General features: G+C 41.9%; 1 protein-coding gene across 4 annotated transcripts in view; it reads right to left on the bottom strand.

Moving 5' to 3' along the window:
* shroom3 (shroom family member 3) overlaps positions 1 to 20,030 on the bottom strand; it is an 81,023-nt gene that overhangs the window by 23,160 nt on the left and 37,833 nt on the right. For 2 of the 4 annotated variants that reach the window (XM_088911598.1, XM_088911600.1), the window contains one exon: positions 259 to 390. In XM_088911598.1, the coding sequence (XP_088767724.1) occupies positions 259 to 390 (132 nt within the window). Of the gene's footprint in view, positions 1 to 258; positions 391 to 5,621; positions 5,825 to 14,284; positions 14,417 to 20,030 lie in introns of those variants that run through there. The other 2 variants (XM_088911597.1, XM_088911599.1) reach the window with 2 other exon arrangements.

Below are 20,030 nucleotides of genomic sequence, written 5' to 3'. Positions count from 1 at the left end.
CTAGTACTATTGGATGCAAGCCATAAAATGCCTGGGGACTGTGTTATAATTCTTTATTCTTCTTTCCTGCCTCTTCCTCTGTCAGGTTAGAGCTTTTCTGAATCTGTATATGGGTTGTTGACAAGGAGAAACTCCAGATTCAAGTGTCTGTCTTCTTTTTGATGTTGTTGTTCTTTGTTCTGGTGCTTGAGTGGTGCACAGGACAGCATTCAGAGAGGGTTCTTTTGTTTCCCTGCCAGTAACCCCAATCCAACTGACCTGGAATGATATGTTTGGTGCCAAGGAGTGCCGACGGTGCCCCGAGATATTTGCATCATGCCGGGATCCTGTTGGCTCTCCGCTAATTTGGTCGAATGCCAGGAATGAGGACGGGATGCTGGTTCACTCCGCCTGCAAACACAAGGAAATCGGGTTCAAGCCCTTCAGGTACAGGAACAGGCTGTGGGATTTTTCTGAAACCGTTCGCCGTTCCTGAAGGCGCACACCGCCAACTTCACGCACTTCAGGAAGCTGTCACATTTTCCGTTTTTTTCCCCCCATTTTATTCGGATACTGTTTTTATGAAAAATGAACAAATAACAAAGCACGTGGTTTCTCAGTAGACTATTACGGGAAAGGTGACACCACCTAATTATTTACGAGGGCTGTCACTTTCACTTTTATCAAACAAAGAACTTTTTTTTTTAACAAAGAGGGCAAAGGTAAGATCATAAATCAATTTTAGCAGAGGAACATGGATAAAAATGTTTAATCTTTCTTTAGAACGGATACTGCCTCAACTAGAAATGAGTTACAAGTGGAAAATGTCAAATTAAACAACACTAGCTGGATACATCAAACGTTATTTAAAAAAACACAAATGTGATGGAAATCTAATTGAACATATAGAACTGGATGGTTTACGATTGATGTTTTTTTTAGCAAAAAATAAGGTGTGGGGTTCCTTCTTTTGGACTCACACACACACATTGACATGTAGTGCATGATGTACAGACACAAATCCAGGCTGTATTCAAATGATCAACGTTTCTGAAAAACATCACACCCATTCCCTCCTAAAAAACAATACAACAACATAACAATATCATATTTATGGAGATTTGGAACGATTTACTTGAATTTTTCCTATTTTGCTTTATAAGACAAGGTCAGAAGGCTGTGAACACAAACAAGAACCAATATTAAAGCACTTTTTAGCACGAGGGAGTCCTCAGTCCTCAGGCTTTGCACTCCTTGTCCTTGTATGCCGAGGGGATCAGTCTTTGGGTATAACGCTACAGCACTTCATAGTCACATGTCTCCAATGTTAATGATTGCAAGCTTTAACTATGTCCAAAGTCATTTTTTCTTAAAAATTCATACAAAAACACAAATTCAGGTAACACCAATGTAGTCTATGCATAACTAGAAACCACTGCTGCTCAGACATTTCCTACTGAAGGAAGAAATCAATGTAAGTCCCTGGAACTACAAAAAAGGCACAAACAGCACTGACTAAAATAACTTAAACAAGTGTTTTACTTGAAATAATAAAATGTTTTTAACACTTTTAAAGATATTTTATTTAAGATATTTTATGGCCTTAAGAAATGTCTAAATAAACCAAATCTTTGAAAGGATAAAAAAGTCTGCATAGTAATGATGAAAATGTGTTCCCTAGTAAATATTACACTACACAACTTTGTCTATGGGATTCCCAAACGGAGCAGTATCTAACGAGAAACTACAGCAATGTCGAGGTTATCTTATAACAGCATCTTACAAAAGACTACAAATAAAAAAAGACACAAATAATTCATAAAGTTTCAAATGGTAAAAAAAGAGTACAAATACTATAAATCTCGACATTGAAATGAGGTGAAATTACTGGTGAAAAGGATTTTATGTTTAAAAATACAATGATTCGTTTTTTTTTTTACTGGTTGTGTAATGACTTTTTGGCCCTCCTGCCTCTGATCCAGCATTTCAGAAGCTGGGCCCAGATTACCGAACTCAGGCACCTTTCTGGCGAGCCATCTTGGGTCTGATAGGGAGTCAAAATGGCCAACGGTCACAAGGAGTTAAAATTAAAATTTCCTTTAAAAGAAAATAAGTGCTGTTGAAAATTGCATTTATTGGGGCCTATAATACACAATCCAGACTAGCATTGCTCCGTTTACTTACTTTTATTTATTTTACTTGACATTTAAACTTTTTTTTTTAAACGGAGAGGATACCACAAAAACAAACTCAAGAAAACCCGGGTGAAGAGGAGGAATTCGAAACTGCGAAACTGCGAAAGCGCAGACGTCCGATTTTAAAAGGAGCAACTTGATATGTTTCTCAGAAAACCCGAGCTACTCCGATTCCACGCCCGCGAACAAGTGTGCGCCCGGGATTGAGCGATGCTCTTTCCTTTATAATCTAGAGTTTATTCCCTTCTGTCTGCCTCGGGAATTCGGCCGCATCACAGTTAACGTGCTTACTGTACGTGCCTAGATCCGATAGTGGAAAAGCCGCGGACAGAAGAGAGGAATGCTATGTAACAACTCCCTCACTCGCTCTGCTGACCAGACACTAATTATTCTGGAAGACTTCAATATGCGCGTCGTCTTTTGTATCCTGCCCACCTCTCGGAAGCACACAGACGTCTCATTCTAGATCAGTGTGATCGCAAACGCATATAAAGCCGTATGCCGACCAACTTTAGGACCGTAGACTACAATGTGATACATATTGTAGCCGAACAGACTGACAGGAGAAACCACGTATTCGGACAGCGCAAAAAAAGGTGCATAGAAAACAGCAAACAAGAACTGAGAGACTGTTGTGACAATACGGACAGGCAAATATTTTTCGATTCTTGCTCTGTGGTCAATGGGGTAACCGATACTATTGTCACACCTCATTCTGTGAAAGACGAGTTGTTGAAATCAAAGCGGTGAGAGTTATTTCCAAAGGGCAAGCCAGGGGTGTCTTAAAGAGCTAAGAAAACACGCCTAACCGCAAAAGAGACGTGCTTTTCTGAGAGGTCAAACTGGAGTCGTCGGGGAAAAAGAAAAAGGAATTTAGATATAAAACAAAACGCGACTTTAATGGGAAAATGGAGCAACGGTTCTGTTCTGGAAATGTCAGCCAAGCATGGGAAGGCTCAAGATGGGCAGGGAAAGATTTAGAAAAACAAATCCCTCGTCTAAATATGTCTTTGGTTAAGGATGTGAACATATTTTAGTGCAGGTTTGATACTGGAAATCACAGCAAAGTGATTGCTTTGCTGTTTAAGGATATGTGACAGTCTCCTTTACTACACACCTATGCGGCTGACTGAGAAGGAGGTCGCTGCCTGTCTGCCTGTCTCAGTCAGATAAAACCACATCAGGTCCCAGATCCAGTGAGTGTGCTGAAATACTGTACCCCAATACTAACACCAGTGCTTACCAAGCTATTCCAGTTTTTGCTTGAGACCCCAAGTTATGGAAGCAGACAACAACCTGGAACAGTCTTGTAATGATTTTAGACCTGTGGCCCTCACCTCTGTTTTAGCAAAATGCACGGGGAGAATTTCGTGTTAAGCATCAACCTAGGAATAGAAACGGCCGGCCGGTGGAGAATTTTTCCATGTTTGAAATACCTGGATACGTACATTGATAGCAAACTAAACGTCTCAGACAACACAGAGATCAAGTTTTTTAAAAAAGATTATTTCTCTTGAGAAGCTTGAGGAGCTCCGGCTTCCCTTGGTATGGGAGCAGAAGCAGGCTCTCAGGGATTATAAATATGGGCAGAGCAATTGTTGGGTAGAAACAGGACCAGCTGAACCACTTGTATACTATACGAGTGTTTGCAGAAAAGCAAGGTAAATGATGCCTCACACTCTCAATTTGAAAAAAAATACCATCTGGTTGATGTTTTAGCGTATCAAAGGCTACAAAAAACATTATAACTCTGATGTTTGAGTCTCTTCAGAGTACTGTATTGACAGCATATACTATATATGTATGTCACACTTGAATCTTATGTTTTTTGTACTGTATCATATTGCTTTACATTTTATTTATATTGCACTGACTGCAAAATCCACTGAATGATTTATGGATTCTGTTTAAATTGTTGTCTTAGTGTGGCCAAAGGAAAATTTCTACTGTATGAAGACAATAAAATAGATTCTTCTTCTTTCTCTGTGTGGCACCTCAGAAGATGTACTGTTTATTGTGTGCAAGTGCGTAGTGGCCTACATAAATGTAAAAACAAAATGATTAGGCCCTATTCTATCAGTTCTATAGAGAAAAATGGAACATAGTTGTATGATGCTTCTCATTGGTGTTAAAACAGACACAGTCTGTAAATCTAACATTTAGTTTGTAGCTTAGTCTTTTCAGTACCCAATACATTGCATTCAATTCTCCACAGACTTTTTAAGCATTCCCTTAAATTGCACTTCTTTCTTCCAGGGGAAAAAAAGTGGCTTTATGTGGAATACTGTGTGAACAAAAAGACAGCAGCACAGAGCTAAAAAATCGGTCTGTCCCGCTAAAGTCACACCCAGTTTGCAACTGGTGTAAGAAGGGGTCCTTTGTTTCAAAATAGACACAACAGGGTACGTCTTGCTCACCTTACAGGTACAGTACACTTCAAATCTCTGAGTCTCTGACGGTGCAAAACCAAAATAAAAAGTGTACTTTACCCAAACCCAAAAATATTCTAAAACAAGCAAGGGAAGTTTCAGCTCTTTCCCAAACTGGTTATAGTACAACCGATATTAACACAGGTGAATCATTCATTGGACTTGTAAAAAACATTTATTCACCCTAAATATGTGCATCATCTAAGCAAATAACATTAACAATGAGGCAAAACATTGCTTTGGGGGGGGGGGAATCACTCTCTTATCTTATTGTGAAAACTGAAATATGCGATTCGAAAAGGAATTGACTTTTAATCAGGGAGGACGTAAACAGTTCTATAATAAGGCCAACATCATTTAAATGATAAACCTGTAGCCCCCATCTCCGCTGCAGTATTAAGAGTTTCACTCTTGAACTGGAACTGGAGGACCAGTTTGAACACGTTCCTCTCCTTCTCCCCGTCCCAGTTTAAAAAAAAAATACAAGGGAAATAAGCAATTCTATTCAATAAATCTAATGTGAATGATGAAATCTTCAAGGCACCACTTGGGGCTGACAGAGCCACAGTGTGAGAAGGCTGATTCTGCAAACTGAGGGTGTACTTGTGTGAAGGTCCCTTCAAGGGACAACATGGCCAGTATGAAGTGACCCTCAGGAATGCTCGACCCCTGCGTGAAACCCACCCTGAACAGCTCTGCATGGGCTCAGCATGAACACTGTGGTTCAGAGAGTCCACCGCAAGTTTCTACCAATCTGTATCTCTCCGCCGGTCAGGGGAATGAAGCTTCAACGCATAAAAAAAAACAACTTTCTGCTCAAATCGGACAAAAACGAGCACCCCTGTGCCTGGGGTACACACTCCCCACCAATGGCACAGTTTTGGAACAAAACTGTGGCGACTTCGCAGACATTTGAGGAAATGCAGAGCAGGTTTTACGGCAGCAGAGAGAGAGAGAAAAAACACACAGAAGCTGAAGCTGTTCGGGCACAGAAGAGTGGTGCAAATGAAACCGTTACCTGGCGGTAAGTCTGAGGACGCGGGAGATGAAGCCAGTGGCGATGCTGTTGACACTGCCTTCGGAAGGCGCCTTGCAGAGCGCTCCCTGATCAGGCTGGCCCCTCTTCTGCTTCCTCCTCAGTTTTCTCCTATAGAAAGCTCCTAGCAGCTCCATTGTGCTCTGCTTGATCCACTGCACTCGAATGGCAGCACCAAAGGATTCAGCAAGAAAGTCCACTGAGGCACAGCTCTTATTAGAACACGCAATTAACCGTCATTACCGCGCATATGATAAAGCATGAAGTAAACATCCTGTAACGCGCTGCGAGGATGACTGGGAGGAAGCAGTCAGGAGAGAAAGGGTAGAATCTGTCCATTTTCAGATGGAGACAGATCTGTATGCTGTCAAAAATGAACACATGATAGCATGTGATGTAGAAGAACAACTGCTGTTTTGTACATCCTACCCGATTCTTCATTATTCCTACTGAAGCCGCACATTTATCCACGTCATAATAAAGCGAAATAAATCATATTCAAGTTCCTCTGCAAGATCCACCCTCCCATGTTTGAACAACACAGTTTTGTTTTTTTGACAGTGCTGTGTTTTCTTTCCCCAACTGGCTGTGCTTCCACTTCAGCTAAAAACCCACCGCCTAAAATTAAGCTAGAAAAATTCAGACAAGACTTGGGAAATTCAAATCAGAAAAAGGAATTAAGTCTTGTCCAACTCTGAGGTGAAACATGAAGCAGGGAAAGTATGTAGAAGATAAAGGCATGTGTACAGAAAACCTTTTTAAATTTGCACATAATAAAACAAAGGCCCAGACGCACAAGGAAGAGAATCCTAAAAAGGAGTAAGGGAGCATTTCTCAAGCACTTCCACGCAACCTAATATCCAGAAATGGCAGCGTCAAGGAGAAAGAGAAAATTATTATCTGGACGTGATGCTGGGACAAACACGTCTCTTTTCTACTGGACAGAAAGCTTTTTCTTGAGGCCTTACTCTTTGTCATCTTTGTAAAGCCAGACTATGAGGGTGTGTCTAGGAAAGAAACCTTATCTGCTCTGAGAGAACAAAGTCAAAATCTTTTATCTTTTGACCTACAAGGAAAAAAAAAATAGAGAAAAGAGGATGGAGGAGACGTTTTTATGCTGCCAGCGCTGAAACGGTGTGAAACTGTCCACAAGTAAAGTCCGCCTTCCTTATCAATGTGGATAGGACTTTCAAAGTTTCCCAGAGAAAGCATTTTATTACCATCATGACGTCCCGTGAATACGCTGGAGTTGTTTCTTTTTTCGCCTTCTGCATTTCAAAGGTCTAAAGCAAACAATCTTTGCCGTGCAACTGCATTTACTGTAATCCGAACGTCAGGGCTATTATACAGAATTGTTGTCTTCCCGCTACGCAAAAGCAGAAACACTTGCAAAAATCCCAACGATTGAAATCAGCAGCCAACAGATTTCAGCCACTGCCCCTCTTTCTATTCAGCAAGTTTAATGAAGAACGACACGTGGTCACTATTATGTGAAAGTAAGTCCAAATGAAGGCAATGCGACTTGTAGTTTTCTATATTAGCCATTATTCACAATCTAATAATGTAATGATAATAATGATAATGTTGCTCTATTAGCCCTATACAATTTCTTGCATTAGGAATTCAACTTTTCACATACCCCAGCTTGCTCTCCATGAGACACAGACAGGGAGAGAAGCTGGTTGTCAGAGCATAGGGTCAGCCATTATACAAGCTCCTGGAGCAGTTGGGGTTAAGGGCCTTGCTCAGGGGCCCGACAGAGTAGGATTCATCTGCCAGCTGCAGGATTTGAACCGGCAACCTTCCACTCACAGGCACAAATCCTTAGCCACAGAGCCACCGCTCCGGATAGGAGCATTAAAGTACCAATATTTCTCCACTTCAGACCATTAAACATGGGCTTTGGTCACTGTAATACTTTTCACTGCATTACTTTGATTAATTGCTAATGAACTGTGGGTAAAACATCTGTCACTGGGGATACAGTTTATCCAGCTTCTGTGACTCAGTATCATCTCCGCCCTTGTGTCGCTCTGAATAGACTCGGCCGTGACTGAACTCTTCACCCCGAAGCACATTCCCCGTGGACGAAGGCAACATTGTCCTTCACACTTTGCCACAACCGGGCCAGTCTAAGTCAATAAATAAATCTGCAATATTGAGCCACAGCTAGCTCTTCTGTGTGCCCCTTGCTCAGGGCGACGCCAGCTTTGCGCAGGAATCTGAAACGAGGGAAATGAGGGAACGGAGGAAGACCCAGCGCCAGATTCTCTGCGTGACTGAATATTTACATAGCTCAAACCCTGACACCCAGTCTCAGGAGGCACCCACCACCGACTTCCTGCCACTTAATCAGCCCGGGGCTCTGCATGTCCCTTTCTCTGTCCACAGAGTCTACAGATAAGCATTTGGAGATCTGAAGCCTTACTCTGGTACACACTGGCTCGACGTGATCTGGCCCTTGAGACCATTCCACCATCTTTGGGAATGATGCACTTCACTGGCGTTCCCACTAATTATGTCTCCTTCCGCTGCAATTAACAACGCATTTCATGTCAAAATCACTTCCGGGACCTCTGTAGACAGAAGAAGAAGCCTGAGTAAGACAGAGCAGGTTCCTGCAACACAGGTAACCCAGCCCGGACAACAGATTCTGTGCACAGGGCAATACAGCTCCCCCCCAGGGACTTCAAGCCACAACTGCATGGCTTCTGCCATGTGATAATGCTAATAATATGATAATGTTTCTTTATTAGCCCTGTACAATTTCTTGCATTAGGAATTCGTCTTTTCGCATACCCCAGCTTTTCTCCATGAGACACAGACACACAGACAGGGAGAGAAGCTTGGGGTCAGAGCGCAGGGTCAGCCATTGTACCGTGCCCCTGGAGCAGTTGGGGTTAAGGGCCTTGCTCAGGGGCCCAACGGAGTAGGATTCCTCTGCCGACCGCGGGATTTGACCCTTCCAGCCACAGGCGCAGATCCTTAGCCACAGACCCACCACTCCGCCCTTGTGCGACCTAGCACACAATACAGCAGCCGAGACAAAGATGAAAGGATTAAAAATTATTGTGATTTTACCAGACCTTGCAGGAAAAGACGGTACCTGGAGCTTAACTAGCTGCTCGACTAGTTATATCTTATTTTAAAGCTGGGTATTCTAAAAAAAAAAAGTTGTTATTATTTTACTTGGCTATAACTGGAGAAACAGATACTACAAAGATACTGAAACTTTTTCTTAATGATTTTGTGTGAAATTTAAGGAGATGATCAGTTAAAGCCTTCGTTGAGAGCATTCTATTGTGATCTTCTAATGCATTTTCTACCATTTTGTTTAATGCTGACAGTTAACCCGTACAGATCTGTGATGATCGTGATGATGACAAACACCTCACGTTGAGTTCATTAGATGTGACTTAAAATGGGAAGAATTAGCTGTTACAGTTCTTCACAATATCTACTTGAGTAAAGACTGCTTGGAGTTGTGGTGATCAGGTTTTTAAACATTCCTTGAATCCTCAATGATAAACCTGAATTCTTTTCATCCAAACTAAGCTGTTTTAATAAGACCTGATCAGCAGAAAATTCCAGTGAAAGGCTGGAGCAAACTGTTGGAGCTCGTAATGTAGCGGAGCAAGTTTGGGCACGGTGACGTCATCGCCCTCCCTGCGCGCAGCAGGGACCTCAGCCGCCTGGGCTGGGGGAGGTCTCCTTTAGCTCATGCGGCTGGCTCCCTGTTGCGTTACGCCGGAGACCCGCGTTCGTGCCCCAGGTGTTGCGGGACGAACTGGTGGGGTGGAGCGGAGAGGGCACGGTCACAGTAACACACATATATGATAGCTCCCGATCATGTCCATGATTATGTCTTAGACTTCTGCACAGTTTTGGGGAAGGAGTTTAGACACTCAGGCCTCACCAAAAGACACACCTCACATCTTGTGTTACACCCCAGAAAAGGGAGGCACCCCTGCACAGCCTCAAGACTTGCAGGAATCTTTGGGGCTCTTCCAGTCTGTCCTAGTAGTCTGTAAGGGATATTTTCTCTCCAATTACACTGTGTCTCAAGCTAAGGAGGTACAACTGTGGAAGGTTAATTCATATTGAGAATCCAGTTTTTCCACTATAAAGTATGTATATATATATTTCTGTTTACACAAATATTTGTGTTTCTGATTCAATAAAGTGTGCTCATTCCTTTTGTTGCTAAGAATGTCTGGGATTCATTCCAACAATCAGACTTTCGAAACAGCTAGTCAGCATTATTTGTTTAATCTGGAAGGTCTGAGAGAAGAAGGGATAAATATTTATTAAATTACTTAATTTGAAAAGAAAGTACATATTCCAGGCTTTTACAATCAAAATCTAAGCTGTAGAAAACCTGTTAGGCTTTTTCTTGAGGGTAACAGTTTCTCAAATGTACTTTCTTGCATTTAATCCATTAGAACAGGAGAAAGCTTACAATCGAGAGGATCTCATCCAGTCCCTTCTTCAAAGAGGCCAGGGTGTGGGCTTCATGTCTGGGTAGCTTGTTCTAAGGTTCCAACAGCCCTTTGTGTTAAGAAGTGCCTTCTTTTCTCAGATTTAAATACACTTCAACACTGTTTCCACCCCTGTCCTCCGGTTCACATTTCATTGGTGACCCTCAAGAGGTTGACTCTGTCAGTGCCTTTGAGGATTTTCAATACTTGGTGAGGTCCTTTCGTAGTCTTCTCTGTTTGAGACTAAAAAAGATCTTCTCTTTTAGCCTGTCAGTACAGAAGCCCTGAGGATGTATCTGGTATCAGGTATCGGGCTTCCTCTGAACTGATACCAGACAGGCAATATCTTTTTTGTTATGAGGAAGCCAAAATTATACTAGTGCCTTGAACAATTTCAACACAAAATCTCTTGAATTAAGTTCAAAGCTTTGAACTACACAGAAAAGCACTATGTTTGCCTCTTTCTTCTCCACATTGCGAAGATTGATATACAGTACTGGGAAGAACAGGAGCCCCAGCACAGATCCCTGTGGTACTCCGCTAATTACATCACACAGTTTGAGCATTCATCCCTTATCAGTACTATTTTCTATTCTTTAACTAATTCGCATTGCAATCATCCCAAATACCTACAGCATGTATGTAATCTGAGAATAAAAGTTTTATGGGGACCTGTATCAAAAGCCTATGGAAAATCTACACCATGTCATATACTTTGTATGTATCTATTATTGTTACATACAAGTAACATGTTCCATGGACCATGAGGCAGGTAGCGGTCTACTTAAGCAAATGAACAGGTAAAGGGTTATTCCATGCTGAAAGGAAAAGAAAAGAGACACAACATTTCAGCTGTGGAGCCTTCTTCAGCTGAAACATTGTCTCTTGTGCAATGTCTCTTGTACGCATGCTGACGCAGGTACCTACTTTTACTTAAGCAAATGTTCTTTTGCTTTAGCAATTCTTCGTCCTTAGCAATCATCCATACTGATCCTACAGGTTTTGAATATGTAAGAAAATGGTTCTCCTACTTGATTGGAGCTTCTCCTTAGAATGCTTTGTTTAGCTTATTCTACTTCAAAATGGCATGTTGACATGGAGATTTCGGGGCTTTGAGCTTCAGCTCCGACGCTTCCAAAAAGCCAGTCCAGCCTGATGCCTTCTTGTCTAGTCCTGTTGTTTGGATCTGAAGGACAAGAACATTTGCACTTTCTGTATCCAGTCTGGGAGCTGGATACCCGCACTGGTTTCATCAGGGACTGCAAGCCCTCAGACCGACAGTCTGTGAGGTGAGGTGGTTCGCCCCTGGGCAAGCTGATAACTGGGCAAGCTGGCAGTCAGCTGGCCTCTTGTTCATGACAGTCTGGGCAATGTTGCATTCCCAAAATGTAATGACCTGACAGGCCATTTTTATCATAAAGTTAGTTCCCCGAAAAGAAATGTAGACATTCTCCTTCCAGGTTGCTCTCATACGGTTCCGAAAGGATACAGTAAAAAAAAAGGGTGACGAGTCCCCCCATCAGCCTGGTCTCATGGAGGAAAGGGGAGGAGCTGGACGACGTCACCACAGTCGCTCAGATTTACGAAGCAACATGCTTGGAGAGTTTTTCCCTACTTTCGTTTTCAGGTATCCAGGGTTACGATAAATAACCTAATGCTCTGTTTATAGCACAGTACAAGTAAGAGAAGGATTTAATAAGCAGAGATTTTAAACTCATTTTGTGTTCAAATAATAACTCATCTTTGAGAGTAGTTCCTCTAAATCCCCAGGCTGAAAAAACAGAAGCCGGTGGCACAATATATTTAAAAGCTTCAGCTCCACTGAACTGTGGCGTTGAGGTACTGCCCCTGCTGGCTTATTCAGCAAAGATGGAGGATTAAAGTCTGTATCATTCTGTTAGCTTTAAAGAAATGCTTGCAACTCCAGTTCTATGTCAGGTTTCACAATGACCTTATTTGGGCTTAACCAAGCTCTTAGACTTGGGTCTTATTTATAAACTAGTTGCATACATTTTGTATTAATAAACCCGTGGTCAAAAACCCATGGTTGTACTTTTCTTCATCTCAGCAAAGGTTTACTTTTGTGTTTCAAAACGTTCCAGGGCCTGCACTGTTAAGACAAACAGTGAGGAATAAACAGTAATTCTCACACGCCACACACACACTCATAGTATGCGAGGTAAAGGAGAAAGGCCATGTGGGCAGGGAGACTAAAGTTTCAGTTTCACTGGTTCAGATGTATACTGAGAGGCCTTGAAATACAGTGATGAGACCTACTTGAACTTACAGCATTTCTTGTGTTTTTAACGGAGCTCTAATGAACGTTTTTGGGAGGGATGAAAGCAGCCAAACTCATCAAGCTCAGCTGCAGTAATTCCTCAAAGTCCCATATGTACCACACATCACCCCCTCCTCTTCCTCACTCGTTTTTTGCTTCCTTCCTCCACCCCTTCTCCATCTTTGGTGCTTCCCCTTGGTCAGCTTGTCACCAAGCATGGGGGACAGTAAAATAAAGGAGTTCACTGTCACACAATCTTCAGCTGCTGTCATTCCTCGCGGGATACCTATAAATCAGCATATTTCTATTCCAGAAAGCAACATCTGTAGAACTAATTAATAAATACTCCATGTTGCATCACATTTGAGGAGAATAGGTATCATTAAGTCTCCTCAAAAGGCAGTTTTGCAAATGCCGGACTTCATACCTTACAAGGAAAACAGGATATGGTTCTGGGAATGGGAAAAAAGGAATTTTGGTAGTAGTCATTTTAGAAATAGTGTTAATGAATACTGATAACTCATAAGAAAACATTGTTTTCCCCCTTAATTTCAAGTTATTGCACATGCAAACAAAAAAAATACATTACTGTTAGGATATTAATGCCTAGCCTGTTTGTTTTTTTTTTCAGTCCCAGAAGAGTGTATTTTACATCTAGTTTTTTTAATATATAGCAGGTAGTGTACTGTAATAAAGTTTGTTACATGGCAGTAATAACAACCAGGAAAGCAAATTAAGTGTACAGCATTAAACACACCACAAAATTGGAGATGACACAGGCTGGATATAGAAGAGATTCTTAGCTACTTTAGTGTGGAGACAAGGGTTGTGGATGGAGAGGCAGCAGTAGCCTCACTCAACCAACTCACTGAGAGTGCGATAACCTAGAGGACCATGTAGGTTTTTTTTGTAAGTTAACATTTCTTTAATTTTGCAGCATAATGCTCATAACAGCCATTAATCTCATAACAGGCCTAAACACAAGACACATCCAATGCTGTCCTGAATAAAAACTGAATAAAGCACAACCCATGATGGGCTTCTACATAAATACAGTATGTTACTACTGAGACTGATCCAAGTCTGCTGAAGTAGATCTGTGAAATAAAGATGTGCAAGGGGTTTCTGCACACACCGCGAATGTGGAAAAAAGTGGTCGCTAATAATTTTGAGCAAACAGGCAAAAGCGTAAATGTAGAACTCGAGAATATTGAGGTTTTACCATACATAAACCCACATAATGCCGGGCTTACAGCTGTCCCTAAAAAGAATGAAAGAGCAGGTTAAGTTTGCCACCATCTAGATTCAGCGTAATCTAATCTAAATTAATTTTAGAACAAAACCGAGCTTCTCATACCCCTTATTGAAGGACAATATGATTAAGAACTACAATTCAATAGTGTAAGAACGTGGAAAAAGAATTGACCCAGAGGGAAAAAATGTGGGTATCAGGAACCACATTAATCTGAAGTTTGTACTGAACGGCCGTGTTGACATGTTTCTCACCATGTTCTCTGAGATAGCTCCCATTGATCAAAGGCCCTGCTAGTCCAGACACCTGGCAGTTTCCACCACAGTTCAGAGGTGGCGTTACACAACTGCAATACACATCTAATTGCATTTAGAGGTCCCCATCCCTGACAGAATCTAGTGCAATACATTTTGAGTGGACACAGCAGGCAACGGTTCTTTTTTTTCCCCGAGTGAATACAATCTGCTGCATTGTCATGATGGACTGAAGTCTCCATCACCACACAAGGACAGATTTATCACATCAGGTCAGAAAATATGGAAGTGCATCATAAATGTCCAGATCTTCAAGACACAAGTGACATCTGTCCATCACAGGTCAAGAACGGAGACAAGAGGCCTCCGATGAGAGCTCTTACCTGCTCCTGACACGTAGCTTAACCCCTTCTTCCCTTGCGGGCTGGCTGTCTTGGCACTGGGCGTGGTCCAAGGGCAGGCTGAGAGTGGACAGAGCAGCAGGCCCACAGGCGTGATCATCCCCACATCCCTCCCTGCACGGAGGACAACACAACACCAGGCTGCAGTGACGCAACACAACCACCAGGGTCCCGATGTCGAGCTACTCTCGTCCCAGCTGCTGTACGTGAACCCCATGCCAGCAGCCCTATCACCCTGCAGCTCACAGCTGGCAGCCCACTGGAGCTCAGCAGGTGTGAGCCTGGCCAGTACCTGGCTTCAAGACCTCCTGGGAAAGCTAAGGTTGCTGCTGCTAGAGGTGTTAGTGGGGCCAGCAGGGGGCGCTCACCCTGTGGTCTATGTGGGTCCCAATGCCCCAGTATAGTGACGAGGACATAATACTGTAAAAGAAAATAGGCGCTGTCCTTTGGATGAGACGTTAAACTGAGGTCCTGACTCTCTGTGGTCATTAAAAATCCCAGGGCGTTTCTCGAAAAGAGTAGGGGTGTCACCCTGGCATCCTGGCCAGATTTGCGATTGGCCCTTACCAATCGTGGCCTCCTAATAATCCCCATCTATGAACTGGCTTCATCATTCTGTTCTCCTCCCCACTGATAGCTGGTGTGTGGTGAGTGTACTGGCACACTATGGCTGCCATCGCATCATCCAGGTGGGGCTGCACATTGGTGGTGGAGGGGATCCCCATTACCTGTAAAGCACTTTGAATCGAGTATCCAGGAAAGTGCTATATAAGTGATTATTATTATTATTCCCCCTTTATAGTCCACTTATTTTAAGTAGTTTCTTCTGAATTTCTTTGTAGAAATTGTCATTTCAGGACTTCATGTTTCCATATATCACAAGTGAAAGCTTTGGGGTTTTAGTAGTTTCTAACTGTGTGGTCCCCTGTCATGCTTACAGTATGTAGACCTTCCCATTTTTATGAGATGTTCGATACTATGAAAAACACTTCCTGTCCTCATATACTCCTCCATTACAGTGGGACCAACATAGCATACCTTTCAACTGGAAAATGACTTCTCCATAAGTCATCCCAGTGACTGCACAATATTTCTGTATGCTGCACATACTCTTTAAATCTCTATTTGGTAAAACCAGGATACAAATAACCATGATAAAAATGGAAATATGTACCCACAAACCTATTAAATAAGGTTTCAAAGTGTAGCACATTACAAAATGTTGGCATTTTAGAATGAATGCTGTCCCCTTTTCATCATTCACATACAGTACACACAATGAAACAAAGGTCAGACCTCATTAAGCTGGAATAAACCTGTACTTTAGAGACACTAAGGAGCTTATATTCAGGTTTAGTCCTGACCACAAATCAGAGGAGAAAAACAGTTGTCAGCCAAGGCCCAAATCCTCAGGTATGTTTTACAGAGGAAAAACAACAGTCTAGCCAATACAAAGAAAACAAACTAGTAAAGTAAGCAAAAGACCTGAAGACATGACGTGGTTTTTAACTCTTTTTAACTCTTTTCCTTGTATGCACAATTAGTAGATTTTGGTCTCAAAAGTACCTCCTGCTGAAATTGCAACGCTAAAAAATAATTTCCAACAATAACTGATTTTCTGAAAATTCCTACTTATTATTCCATCTGAAACGTGTAAATTGAGGAATATCTGTAAAAAAAAAGGATTTAGTGCACTGATTAACAACACAGACTTGGAAACACTGAATTTCACAGTATTTCTCTCCCTTATCTTTTTGTGTCTAATTCGGCACTCCCATTTACAGAACCAGACTTGGCTTTTTCAAGTGTTTGTCAAGGGAGTCTCTGCCTGTACACCAAACATTTCATAACAGTACCATGTCATTATCACACATTCAATTAAAACTATAATCAATATACACAGGTGAAGTAAGGGCAGCTATCAGGATGCAGGCTAACAGGATCACAGCTCAAATAGCTATCAAATAGCGCTACTCAAGAAGGAATGAAGACTGTTAAGTCCATGGATTCACGTGCAAACGCCTTAGACATTTTGCATGGTGCTAGTCACCACAGGGCGGAGTGGTGGCTCTGTGGCTAAGGATCTGCGCCTGTGGCTGGAAGGTTGCCGGTTCAAATCCTGCAGCCGGCAGAGGGATCCTACTCCATTGGGCCCCTGAGCAAGGCCCTTAACCCCAACTGCTCCAGGAGCTTGTATAATGGCTGACCCTATGCTCTGACAACCAGCTTCTCTCCCTGTCTGTGTCTCATGGAGAGCAAGCTGGGGTATGCGAAAAGTTGAATTCCTAATGCAAGAAATTGTACAGGGCTAATAAAGCAACATTATCATTATCACTATTTTTCCATATGCGTCCATAAACATGAATTCATTTGGAAGAATGAGTTTCTTATAAATATTTATTTAGTGTAGATTTCTTACATTGCAAGAATGGCCATTTGCCCACAGTTTTTGTGGTACGTCACTCCCCATCGGATACAGCCAGGAAAATGATCACATAGTGGCTTGGAGAAAGGAGACACATGCAAAATAACACTCAGCATCGATAATAATGAGAGGTAGTAAGATGTGTCCTCCTGTAACAGAGCAACATAGTGGGAAGTGTAAAAATGGGTTCGAGCCGCCCGAGGACAATGTTGAGACTCTCCCTAAACAAGAAAAGTTGACATTCCCACGAGGAAAACAGGAAACGGGCCGCACCTGTGGACACAGTTCCCTATAAGCAGTCACTCTGAGTTGAGCAGCACACTCGATCATTGAAGTGCCAGCCTGAAGAAAGAAGGTGAATATTGATGGGACTGGCCCAAACAGGATCGACCGTGTTGGGTTCTTCACTGCTACTGGTCCGGGTGAAGAGAGAGTTAGGCGAGTCATTAATCGGACAAGAATAGGGAGGGAAGGAAAATTATCATTAGGTACTGTATGTTCCAGGTGCCAGCTAAATGCCCATAATGCTAGTGTACAGGAAGAGGAACCCCTCTCGGTCTTCTGAATGGGAATTGGGAACTTCAGGAGGAGAGAATAGACTACTGATCCCGCTTTACGACACATTAGAGAACGATGGACGAGGGAACACCGGTCCTTTATAATTACAAATGACTTTCTGTATCGTATAGTGGAGGGAAATGACCAGCACTATGAACAACTTGTGGAGCCTCCACAGTTCCGTCCGCCAGTTATGCTGTGGGAGCACTCCTATTTTTTCGGTAATCATTTGGGAAGAGAAAACGCAGGCCAGGATTTGACTTGGGTATTACTGGCGAGGGATTTACAGGGAGATTGGACGGTTCTGCCAGTCCTGTCGGGAATGTCAAGAAACTAGTCCCAGACCTCAGTTTCATGCTCCTTCTCTCTATTACTGACACGCCTCTCGAACACATCGCAAAAGACTTGGTTAGGACTTCAGAAAAGTCAGCTGGGGACATTAATACATTTTAGCTGTAGTGGACTATGTTGCTTGCTTTCCAGAACTGATTCCCTTGAATATTACTGCCAGTAAAAGCCTAGGAGTTTTTCTCAAGGTCAGGAATCCCAAAAGAAATTCTGACTGTTCAGGGCACCCCTTTCAGATCAAAGTTAATGAAGTCGCCTCATTGATGTGATGTAATCTCTTGCACACCTCGGTGTATCATCCGCAGATGGGTGGACTAGTAGAGCAATCTGACTGTACCTTAAACACTGAGAAAAGTGGTCAAGAAATGAAAGATTGGGATCTTGTCCTACTTTTTCTGATGTTTGTCACACGAGACATTCCTCAGACGTCTACGGGATTTACCGCTTTTGAACTACTATTTGGGAGAAATCCTAGGGGAATACCGGATATTACAAAGGAAATATGGGAAGCTGCGAATAACTGTGAGGAAAACCTCTTGGGACAAGTACCCCAGATGCAGGACCACATTGCAAAGATTAAACCAAATTTTTGACGAGCATCTCGAAAGACCACAACACAATCAAAACACTTACTACGTTCAATGTGCGATGGAGAGAGAATTTATTTGAAGGGTCATAGTACTAATTTTGCTCCCATCTATTGAAAAGCAAACTTTATGCCAGATGCATCTCGCTTATGCCAAAGTATATCACTTGGTAAGCAGAAGAAATACCAGATCTACCATGTATGAAAGGATTGGGAACAGGGTGGATCAGTGGTTATTTCATGTGTCCATGGAGACAAAAGTAGATGTGGTTAAGATCACTCCACTGACAGGCAATAAAAAGATGAGTTTGGTTTTTGACCCAGAATGCAGCTCAGCTTAGCCTCCTTCCCAGACACATTCAGTGTATAGAGCATGAGATCGTAAGAGACCCTGTCTTTGTAATTCGAGGGAAGCCATGTACTGTAGAGTCCCTGAGGCCAAGGAAAGGGAAATAATGGAGGAAGTCCACAAAAATGAAAAGGAAAGCTGCAGCCATTGGTCTAGCCCTATAGTACGAATCCAAAAACCAGGCAGGAAGAGCAGATTCTGTAACGATTTTAGAAAATTGAATGACATGTCTACATTTACAGTACTTGTATCCGATGCCCCATGTAGATAGATGTACTTCCAGGGAAGCTAAGGAGCAACGTGTTTGGAGACACAAGTGAAATGGGGCGTATTTGCAATGTCAGTTATCGGGATCAGAGGCACAGCTGCCATTTTCCTGGCTGATCTGTATTTTCTCTTACGAGAACTAGCCTTTGAGCTTTAGGGATGTGTAGGGAGCAGCAAACAATATTAGGGAAGAGGAAGTCCTGACAGTGAGACGGAGATGAACTATTTCCAGAGCTACATATTGTCTGCTGGACAGTTTACCCTGCATTATCGTGATCAAGGTTTTGAAAACTCTTAATGTTGTGAATGAAAAAATGTAAAAATTAAGCCTGGAAAATAAGACTGAATATAGGGTAAATTAATGTGAGATGAGAACCAGTAATGTCTTCTGCTGAGGGTGCCTCTACAACATTTAAAAATGCTCAACTTTCAGAATGTCTTCAGCATTTAATCAGTTTAAATAAGACAGAATTGCTGAGTAGAATTTTAGATCTATGGCCATTGTCTAAAGGGACAATGACACAAATCTGAAAATATTCCACTGAACCAAGATGGCACTTATCAACCAATCAAAGTGCTTATGTTTTCAAAGGTGTAAACATCACATGTTCTGGATTCCTTGAACCTGAAGGTGCAGTTGCCTTAGTTGAAAATGGCCCGTAGGTGAGGTCACAAAAGGAATGTGAAATATTGTCCCATGAAGGAAATGTTACATTAATAAGTTTGAAGTTTCATACACACTTCAGTTACTCTTCACTGATGCATGTCACCTAGACCTCACAGTTATACGGTATCTAGTTATAAACAGAAATTATAAGGTTTATAATGTGTCTCTCATGAGGTTTTGAGTTATGTATTTCAGATATTGAATTTAAAGCACAGGCAATTACATTCATCAAAAATATTTTGTATCTGATGTATTATTTTCAATCCTTATTTTCAAAGTATTAACCAGATGGTAGTTAGCTAATTACAATCCTAACAGATGTATTCTATTTTCTGGGTGTATTTTGCAAACAGTGAGCTCATAAATGTATTATATCAATCTTCTGCAGAAAACTGTATTTATGGTATATAAGTCAAACCTGACCACATATCCATAATCACACATGTATTGTATATACCCCATTTACCAATTAAGCCAATTAAGTAGATTTCACCCAAATCTACTTAAAAATATAAATCTGGTACAAAT

Source organism: Atractosteus spatula, chromosome 3 (genome assembly GCF_055471065.1).
Source record: "Atractosteus spatula isolate fAtrSpa1 chromosome 3, fAtrSpa1.hap1, whole genome shotgun sequence".
Classification (NCBI taxonomy): Eukaryota; Metazoa; Chordata; class Actinopteri; order Semionotiformes; family Lepisosteidae; genus Atractosteus; species Atractosteus spatula.
Note: the sequence above shows the minus strand (reverse complement) of the source record. Positions and strands in the feature narration are given on the sequence as shown.